Source organism: Abramis brama (genome assembly GCF_963993115.1).
Source record: "Abramis brama genome assembly, chromosome: 22".
In the NCBI taxonomy this organism is placed as follows: Eukaryota; Metazoa; Chordata; class Actinopteri; order Cypriniformes; family Leuciscidae; genus Abramis; species Abramis brama.
Window position 1 is genome coordinate 21,334,640 of NC_139984.1, and position 10,585 is coordinate 21,345,224.

At 38.5% G+C, this 10,585-nt stretch overlaps 1 protein-coding gene across 3 annotated transcripts in view; it reads left to right on the forward strand.

Annotated features, from left to right (window-relative positions):
* Window positions 1–9,802, forward strand: part of arhgef25a (Rho guanine nucleotide exchange factor (GEF) 25a) — a 76,135-nt gene extending 66,333 nt beyond the window's left edge. For all 3 annotated transcript variants that reach the window (XM_084099507.1, XM_084099509.1, XM_084099508.1), the window contains 9 exons: window positions 1,137–1,226; window positions 2,068–2,160; window positions 2,857–2,907; window positions 3,133–3,210; window positions 3,571–3,762; window positions 3,857–4,037; window positions 4,370–4,587; window positions 5,531–5,698; window positions 7,807–9,802. In XM_084099507.1, the coding sequence (XP_083955633.1) occupies window positions 1,137–1,226; window positions 2,068–2,160; window positions 2,857–2,907; window positions 3,133–3,210; window positions 3,571–3,762; window positions 3,857–4,037; window positions 4,370–4,587; window positions 5,531–5,698; window positions 7,807–7,926 (1,191 nt within the window). In that variant the 3' untranslated portion in view covers window positions 7,927–9,802. The remainder of the gene's footprint in view (window positions 1–1,136; window positions 1,227–2,067; window positions 2,161–2,856; window positions 2,908–3,132; window positions 3,211–3,570; window positions 3,763–3,856; window positions 4,038–4,369; window positions 4,588–5,530; window positions 5,699–7,806) is intronic.
* The last annotated feature ends 783 nt before the right edge of the window (window positions 9,803–10,585 follow it).

Here is a 10,585-nt window from a genome sequence, read left to right on the forward strand (position 1 = left end):
ATCAACCTTCAATAAATGTATTTTTTTCTTAAATGATTTGATATATTTCTATAATGTCACTGCTAGTTTCGTCTAATTGACAACAATTTTAACTAACAGGATTTCTGGACATAAGATTGTACTTTAATTAGTGTATACATAGTAAAAAATCCACTTTTGGAAACTTAAATCACACTTACAAATATCTAAATGTCTTTACATTAGATACAAAATATCAAACTAAGTGGTTTCTGCAAACAAAGGATACTTTTCTCAGAACTAACTGCAATGGCTTTTCTGCAACCAGCTGGTGTCAAAGTGATTTTAGGCCCTGTTTACACCTGGTATTAAGATGCGTTTTGGTCGATCAGATCACAAGTGGACAACGCTAAATACAGGTGTAAACGGGGTCTAAAACGTTTTGAGCTGGTCCACTTTTTACCACTTCCGAGGTAGTAGAAAACACATTCGACCGGATTGCTTTCATAGTGTAGTGGTCAAATACGTTCAAACGGCCACAAAAGACTGCCTACTCTCCTCCTACTGACCTAATGCGGAAACATTATGGGAAGCATGCTTGCCAGATGGGATTTAAACTTTGGCTTGAGATCCAGGTTTGGTTTAAAGCTTATTTTGTCCATTAGATCGAAAGATCTGAGAAAACCCATACATTTACCCACCCATAAATCAGGACAGAAGCGGTTGAAAGTGGACAAAAGAAATTGATTAAAACACCAGGTGTAAACGGGTATGCTTCTCCCTCGTCTACTTGTGATCCGATCGACTAAAACGCATCTTAATACCAGGTGTAAAACAGGGCCTTAGTGGCTGTATAAAGTCACTTGCCCTCAAGGTGTACTAGCATAGTCGTCATCACATTAACAGTGGACATAGAAAGTGACTGAATTTGGTTTATTTCATTTTAACAGTATAACCGTTATTTTTATAATTTGAACAAACTTCTTTTTGTGAAATGTTTTGCTTGAAAAGGTTGCTGTATTTCTTTCAAATAAATACTACTTGCTGAGATATTTTGTCATATAAGTCCAAGACATTCAAAGATTTTTGTTATGGCTTAAATTTACATAAACTTTTTGTGTCCGCTGTATAACTACTTAGCTAATTCACTCTGTCCTCTCTGTTTGCACAAACTGCAGGAAAGACGGCTTCACATGTATGTGGTTTATTGCCAGAACAAACCTAAGTCTGAGCACATCGTGTCAGAATACATCGAGACCTACTTTGAGGTGAGTGCATGTGAAGAGCAAGCACACAAACACATGTATACACGCTCTAGTGGAATCTTCAAAGACACACAGGTTAAGCTCGAGGGGCTGTTTTGGCCGTACAGGCCCATCTGTGTAAATATCTCAAGGCAGACTCTCTCGCTCTCTTTCCATTTGCACTGCGTGTGTAATAATCGCTCAGTGGACATGAAGGCCTTGACTGACCCATCAATTCTTGGAACCGACAAAACAGGGAAAGACTTGATTGAAAAGTTTGACACTTAAATGGATTCTTCTCAGTGCTGTGCCAAAGCATTTAGAGGTTTGATAGCTGGGGTTACTTTAGGTTTTATAGATGGAGATCGCAGGGCATTATGGGATAATGGATCAAGGAGAGTGTTTGTTTATGTTTGGAGGGGAATACCAGCAAACCAATGCATAGCTTAATGCGCAGTATGTACTGTATACTGCCTACTATTTTTTTGTATTTTAAACCGTATGTAAACGATGCATGTTTCCTACAATAGTTAACTGATTTTTGTCACATAACCTCAGTGTTGCATGCTAAATTCAGCAAATGTTGTCTAGCTATCTTTTTTTTTTTTTGCTCAACTTTTGGCAGTCAGATCATATGACATGAATGACTTGAATGACATATGATGTTAAATATCGCAGTTAAATGCATTGCATTGTGGGCAGCTCATTGTAGCTCATCTGGGTAGTCCATACATTTTATACTGCACATGGTATGCATGCTGCAAAAAAAATAGTATGGGTAGTATTATTGTACGCTATGCAGAACATTGGTTTTCTCTCATTGTGCATAAAGGATTCAGTCAATCAGGTGTGTGTTTGTGTGCAGGAACTGAAACAGCAGCTGGGTCACAGGCTGCAGCTGAATGACCTGCTCATCAAACCCGTGCAGAGGATCATGAAGTACCAGCTGCTACTGAAGGTGAAACCGAGTGCAACACAAACACACATCACACACATTCTTGTGCACTCGTGGCTTATTCTATTAGGTGTGTCGGGGATCATGTCAAATCAATTCCACATTGATAAATAAAAGTAGAACATCAAATTATTGTCAAAATTTGAATACAAATGTATTTGATTTTAAGAAATATATAATCAAACAATACTTTATGGGGTTTGTTTTACACTATGATTCAAAAGTTTGGGGTCTTTTTTATGTTTTTGAAAGTAGTCTCTTATGTTCACCAAGGCTGCAGTAATAGAAATAAAAACTACAGTAATACTGTGAAATATTGTATTATTACAATTATAAATAACTGTATATTTTAATATATATTTTTCCTGTGATGGCAAGGCTGAATTTTCAGCAGCATTACTCCAGTCTTTTTTTTTTAGGATTTCTTTACTGTCACTTTTAATTAATTTAATGCGTCCTTGCAGAATAAAAGTATTTTTTAAAAAACGTACTGTCCCCAAACTTTTGAGCCGTAGTATATTTTTATATTCTGCCCTGGTTGGATTACTGCTTTAGAAGAAATTATAATTTTTGTATGCTGATGCCTTTGGTGTGAAACGTGTCACAGTAACACCACAGACCTGTTACTAGTCAAATCATATTAAGATCTTTTTACAAAAATAGAACATTCTAGAGCTCACGCTGTGTGTCTCGCGACAGGATTTCCTCAAATACTACACAAAGGCTGGGATGGACACTGAAGAGCTGGAGGTATGAGTCACTCATCAGAAACTGTAATCGTTATGCAAGTTTTATTTCTCAAGACCAGAAGAGACACATAATCCCACCAAGGAACATTGTGTGATTCCTTGACCCTGCCAGCTTGTGTTTTTTTCTTCCCTTTGGTGTCAGTTTAAGCCAGAAAAAAAGATTTGAGGTCTGTTTCCACACATTGCACCCTCTCTTTCTCTCTCTCTCTCTCTCTCTCTCTAACAGAAAGCAGTGGAGGTGATGTGTTTTGTTCCAAAGCGCTGCAATGACATGATGAACGTGGGTCGGCTGCAAGGCTTTGAGGTATGGTGCCAGACTCAGGCTGTGGTTTAAAGCTGTCGGTCTGTTGAAATACTGGAAGCCACTCTGATCCCCTAAAGCAGGGGTTTTCTATTTAAAAATCTATTTTTAAATATAATCCATTTCAAATAAAAACCTTTCTGTTCATCAAAGAATCCTCTCTCTCTCTCTCTCTCTCTCTCTCTCTCTCTTTCGCTCTCTCTCTCTCTCTCTCTCTCTCTCTCTCTCTTTCGCTCTCTCTCTCTCTCTCTCTCTCTCTCTCTCTCTATATATATATATATATATAATTTCCTGTGTTCATATTTTAGAAAGGGGATCATTATATTTGGGGGTCCCAAAACCACATTTTCTTTCTTTTTTCAGGGGAAGATCACGGCACAAGGAAAACTTCTCCAGCAAGACACGTTCACAGTCACAGAACAGGACAGCAGCATCCTTTCCCGCACTAAGGAGAGGCGGGTCTTCCTATTTGAACAGCTTGTCATCTTCAGTGAGCCAATAGACAGGAAAAAGGGATTTTCTCTACCTGGATATATTTTTAAAAACAGTATTAAGGTGAGCTTTAGACCCCTTGGAGGAAGTTATCATCACATAAGGTTTCCACATTACGCAGTATGTTTGCATGTGTTAACATAGCTTCTTCTTTCAGATAAGTTGTCTGGGCGTGGAGACGTGTGTAGACAGTGACCCTAATCGTTTTGCCCTGACGTCTCGGGGGGCTGATGGCAGCACGGTGCGATTTGTCTTGCACTCCTTGTCGCTGGACATCTGCAAGGCTTGGGTCAGCGACGTGAGTCAAATACTGGAGACCCAACGCAATTTCCTCAATGGTGAGACTCACTAAGTTGAACACCCTGCTGATTTCAGCTCAGCCCCCAACCTCAGAAGCTGTTTTAGACTAATGTTCAAACCATTCATGGATGAACATTTAAGTGATATCTAAACTCAGTGCTCATTTTACACTTTATTATAGTCCTCAACAGTTCAAACGTTGAATGTCAAATCATTGAAAATACAACTTCACGAATTTCCAGCGGAAAAAAGGAAAATCTGATTCTGAGCATGAACATGAACTAGCAAGTCATTTTATGTCCTCTAAGCCTTGTTATTGTTTGGCAAATTAAATATGGCTACTCTATCAGTTTTGTTTTGTGTGTTTCAGCCCTGCAGTCGCCCATTGAGTACCAGAGAAGGGAGAGCAAGAGCAACAGTTTGGGTCGTAGCATGAAGCCTCCTCTGTCATCGGTGGTTGGTCTGAGGCCTCACTCCTCAGCATCTATCGACCGACACAAACTTCCCTGCCTGCGCTCCTGTAACACATCATTGCCCTCTCTCTACCTGCCCAGCCAGGTCCCCACTGATGACCACTCACAGCCAGAGGTAATAGATTTCAGTCGTTTGAGGTTTGCTCGAACCTCACACACCTAGTTTTTGTGTGGTCATCTCCACTGTCAATCAGACCTATATTGAACAAATGGTAGCCTGTCAGAGCTGATGGCCTTGTAGGCAGCGCTCCAAAAATGTAGCACGGTTGGCTTGAGTGACCCAAGTTCAAGTCCCGGCTAGTGGTTATTTCTCGATCCCCCTCGCCCGCCCATGCTGCTATGCCTGGACAGAGCGGGGAGAGCAGCAAGTCAACCCCCCCTGGGGTACAGAACAAAACCAGTATATGCATACATAATTACAATTCTCAATTACATGAGTTGTGGAAATACAAATACACGATAGAAAATGCTTGCAATGTAGTGACCTGTACAGAAAAACAAAATAACAAGTCAGATTGATTAAAGGTCATGTTGGTTGGAGTTGGGGTTGGAGGAGGGAGTTTGAATGCGTCGAGCAGCGATGCTATGGAGGAAGTGCTGAAGGAATGGGAATTTAAATAGGCCGCTGTGATAGATGTCGACACTGGATTGGTACACGTCAGGAACAGCTGATGCGAGCTTGGCTGACGTGGCCTGCCTGAACTAAAGCAATGCTTGATGAGTAATGCATCCCATATCACAGTATACCTGAGAGTGTACTATTTTCAGTGGATTTTTAGTATGCATGCTTGCACTGTTTTTGCTGGTTTTCTTTGTCTTACTACATAGTCAAACATACTTTTCAATCCCAAACAAAATGCTTGGTTTAACTACAAATATAAGTATTACTTTAGTTAGTCTTGCTGAGCAAGAATGGCCTGTTTCTGTCTCTTAAGACTTAGAAGACTTAAGTTTTCTAATCCCACTGTCATCATCTGAGAGGTCACAATCATATGTGGTAAATGGATATAAATAACCTGAAAGATTTTGTAACCACTATTTTTGTCTGATGTTTACAGTCAACACAAGTCCAGCACTGTCCGGTGGACTCCAGACTGAATTCCCAGACGGTGTCTCCAACTCACGTGCAGCTGGCCTTCTCTGAAGAGCCACCATTCTCCCAGGCACCTCTAAACTGCCAGGCGGTCTCCAACGGACTGTGTTCCTCTAGCACGCAAGGCTCACAGGTACTGTGCGTGCCCGCTCACACAGGCTCATTTGGATTTGGTTTGCTCGGAATGTGGTTAGTTTAAAAAAGAGGCCATGCTGCTCCCTCTGCTGGTATATTGTGGACAGGCAATAACAATATACTAACATGGCCTTATTTGCAGGACAGGTACATTGTCTGAAGCTCTGGATTAATCGTTTAATACAACTTTTTTTTATTACAAATTATATTATAAGCAAAACCATTTTAGTAAAAAATTAGCATATTTCATTACTGACCTAGAAATAGTGTAGAACTTAAATATGCATTATTCATTTTACCTTGTAACCTCTTTGATCATACATGAGACTACAAACAAACCTATGAAGTTATGAAGTCTACTTTACTGAGGTTTTCCTTATTCTGAGACAGCGGCCCATTAAAACATCCCTCTCCGTCTGCAGCGGCGCCTAGCCCAAAATGAGCTTTGATGACAGCTCAACAATAGTTGTGCGTGAAATAGCTGTTTATCTGCTTTACTCAGGCCACTTGACAAACAGGAAGGAGACAGGTTGACAGAAGGAAGTACCAGATCCCTATCTAACGCCTGATTGTTCTTGCAGGCTGTTGGATCAGACTGGTGCTGGATCTGAGCGCTGTTTTGACTACAGTTCCCATGTGGTTATGTGCTTAATACTAACTACTTTTCATGCTAGATTAATTTTATAACCATCTATATCTAATCTAAAATAATCACTGCCATGATTTCATTTCTTCAGGCTATATTTATTATGGCAAGGGGACAAACAAGGGTTTCTCACCTGGATGGGCTTATAGTAGGATTTTGATTGTTATTTCTATTCTGATATTGGAGGTGAGAAACGATCACCAATACCAAGGGACACCGAACATAATTAAGATCTTTGAGGTTTATAATAAGTGTGAAAAGCTTTTCGGAGTTTCTGTTCTGTTCTGTCTCTCATATCTAACAAGGAGTCTTGGACAGGAGTGTTCAACAATATTATATCATTTCTGAAGCTCTCGTTATGAAATTCAGTCATGCTGATTTTAGTCATGTCATAAACCCTGTAACAAACATATTACTCTTAATATCCTAGGCTGTTCTTGGTAATTAACTCTTCAGCCATTTTTAGACATAAGCTCGGCTCGTGACAGCTCATTATTCTCTGCTTAGGGAATAGGCAAGAATGTCTTTGCCGTCACGCATCACAAACCTTTATATATTCATGAACGAAGATTTCACATGAACTGTGTGGGGAAAACATTTAATCCTATGGAAGCCTGTGAGAGTTAAAAAAGTTAAAAGGTAACTGAGATGTTATATATCCCAATTGCAACTTTATTTATGATCTAATAAATGGCTATGTTTCACATTATGACTTTGTATCTTGTTATTGCAACTTTCTTACAATTGTGACTTTATATTTCGCAATTGTGACTTAGATTCTAAAAAGCCGTTTACACGACACCGTTTTCAACTAAAAACTTTTTATGCGTTTTGGCTGTTCATTTACACGACAACGGCTTTTTGGGGGCCTGAAAACGCAAAGTTTTGAAAACGGGTTTCAAAGTTCAAGTTTTTGAAAACGAAACCGCTATTGCCTTTGTGTAAACTACAAAACCACGAATTTGTGAAACGGGGACGTCATTCGCATACGTATTACGTGTTCATCGTATAGTGTTTTTTTACAAAGTGACATCGCCAACTACTGGCCTGGCATGAATAATACAGCGTTTTTAGACGTTTTTAAACGTACCCTTTTTTTCTCATAATGACATAATATCTCAATCACTATGTCTCATAATTGCAACTATTTTTCACAATTGCGACTTAACTTACAATGGCGACTTTATACCTTGCAATGTGACGATATCTCGCAATTTTAGCTTTATTTTTTGTAACTGCGTCTTTATATCTCACGATGTGACTGTTTTGCAATTGCGGCTTTGTTTCTCATAAAATGTAACTTTATATCTAATGATTGTGACTTTATATCTTACATGATTTTATTTCAAACAAATTTCCACAACAGGCTTCCATAGAATCATAATGTTAATAATGTGCTGTTGAGAAAAATAAACCATCAGTGGCAGAAATGGCCTTTTTTCCCCCTCCACTGTGTCCAGATCTCAGGAGAGGGTGGACGCAGAGCTTCATCGAGAGAGGGACGCATGGCTGTTCCTAGTCCCTCCTCCACTCTTCAGCGCTCCAGTAACTTGGCCCAGCTTGATGAGGACGACCTGTGAATGGAAACGACCCTGAATCTGATGTTTGCACCAGAGCATGCCACAGTCTGGACTTTATTCACGTCTGTTATCTTGTGGTATTCTTCCTGAACCTGTGACGTGAATTTCCTAGTGACTTTTTAAATTGTTTTACATAATTTCTTATGGTTTTTTTGTTTTTTTGTTTGTTTTTTGTCTTTTTACTAAAGTTGTGTTTTGTTCAAAGGAGAATCAACCATTCCTATATTGGGAGGTCACTGGAGCAGGAACCAGAGTAAACCTTTATTTGAGGGTGTGAGGGTGCGTTTGGGCAAGAGTGCATGTATGTATGTTTTTGAGTGTGCGTTTGTTTGTGTGCTAAATTCTGATGGCTTCATCCTTGCAAACATGCTGAACATTTTCCATCAGATGTGTTTTGCAGAGAACATACTGTATTATTACAAACATAAGAGAGTCCTTAAGGGGCTCACGCTGGATTTTAAAGGTTTCGCACTATCGGTGCCTCTTTACAGAAGCTGTCTTTCTATCTCCCACCTATATTGAATGCTCTCGTGGGCTGCGTAAACTCTTATGAAGGAGCTAAGGGGAAACAGACTCTAAATGCAGCTAAATTTGTATATACCGTATGTAGCGGAATGATCTGTGCATGGAGACACGGACGCTTGACTTTCTCTTCGCTGATTGGGGGTTTGAATTCTCTAAGATCAATGAACTCTATTGGACAAGGTGGACATAAGAGATCACACACAACGAGCATTTGCCTTGTTGAGCAGGAGGACTCGCTCAAGGGAAGGACTGAAAGATGGACAACAGTTGTTATGGCAGAAGAAGATGCCGCATAATAGTATTTTATCTGTGGTTTAATGGCCCGTTTTAGCTTCTGCCGCCCCCTCCTCATTGGACGCACACTGCCTGGATTACTCTGCAGGTCTCTCGATACAAAATGAGGTTTCCAAATTATATTAGTGATGATGATGATAATAATTATAATAACATTATTATTATTGTTGTTGTTATTATTAACTTAATGAAGGCCAAAGGTAAAATGTTATATCATTAAGTGCCAAACGCAGGTGCCAGTACCCTTTACAGAAAATGTCATTCAGTTTCAGACCGTATAAAACACTTGCTTAATTTTTGGGAAAATGTCCTCATAAAAACTAAGGAAAAAGCTAAAGATGTCTCTTTTTTTTTTCCTTCAAAGTTTAAAACAAATGTATTGTGTTTTGTTGTGTTGTTTTATTTTTATTTTTTAAAAAGTATTTGTTAATGACTAACTAAATCATTAGTAAAAAATAGTATTGACATTGTTAATCGAGTCTGAAACATACGGTTTGTCATAAAATGTTCGATGCCTCGCCAAAGAAGGGATGGAATGTGTTTGGTATTTGATGTTGAAGCATGATCAAAAAGCACTTTCGCTCCATTTAGCTCATTGCACATTCTTTCCAAGAGAGGGAGCCAGAGGACTTCAGCTCTGTATACACAACCAATCAGTCTTCTTTTTTTTCTTTTCCACAAATCAATTAAAAACTTTAAATTCAAAGCACCAAAACTCATATGCTTTACTGTTGGCATGTTTCAGATGCATTCGCTTAAATATCCTTAAAATGATTGTAACAACCTTCTCTTGCCTTGATGTAATATTCAAATCAGCAGAAATCAAATAATTTGACATATCCCTGTATAAACTGAAAGCTTTCCTGTACTGCCTTTCCACAAATGTGGGTTTGAATCTTACATTGTTGCATGCTATTTTGAAGAACACCTCTAAATGATGAAGGAAATGATGTAGAGAAAGAATTGGACATGATCCATGTCTATGTGACAAAACCATTGTATTATATCAAATTAAACTGGTTCCTTTTGGAACGCAAGGGTGTTTTAGAACACACAATGTTTCCTTCTCGGCTGTTTTCTCTGTAGTTTGCTGTGTGATGATGTTTAGGATGTGTGTTTCTGATATAGGGGAGACTAGTTGTCACTTGTAAATATTTCTCAAAGTAGGATCATTTCTGTTTCTGTATACACAAAAAACCTACAAAAAGACACAAGATAGTTTACTGAACACTATTGAGGGGGCATGTTGTCACACCGTATGGAGTAAGTTGTCACAATGAAACCTGCTATTAAACAGTCTATTACTGGCCTATTATTCAGCAAAATTTTCCAGTATAACAACTAAACATTGTAATAATAAATTGTATAAAATTGTGTATTAAAACATGCATTAAACGTGACAAATTGCCCTGATATTATGAAAAATATCAGTTTAACCTTTCAGCCAAAATCTTAATTATATCCTTTATTGGTGTGGAAATTAGTTTATACAAGAAATATGACAAAAATATATTTCACAGGAATTATTTGATTTTTAGACTCTTTTTGATCTATAGATGTTTAAAACTAATATAAAAAAATCACTGGTAGAGAAAACAAACATTAGTGTGTTTGGACTTTTTGACTCAAACCCTTTTGGTTACTGTGACAACTTGCCCCAGTATGCAGGTTTTAGTGGAGTTTAACTAGAATGTTAATGATTAAACTCCATCAGACACTTTATGATGACCTGAATAGATGAAAACCTTCACAGTCATTAATGCTTTGGTTTCTTTTTTTGTTAAAAAAAGAGTGTTATGGGTAAAAATTTCATACTGATGAAGAAAAAAAATCCTCCAAA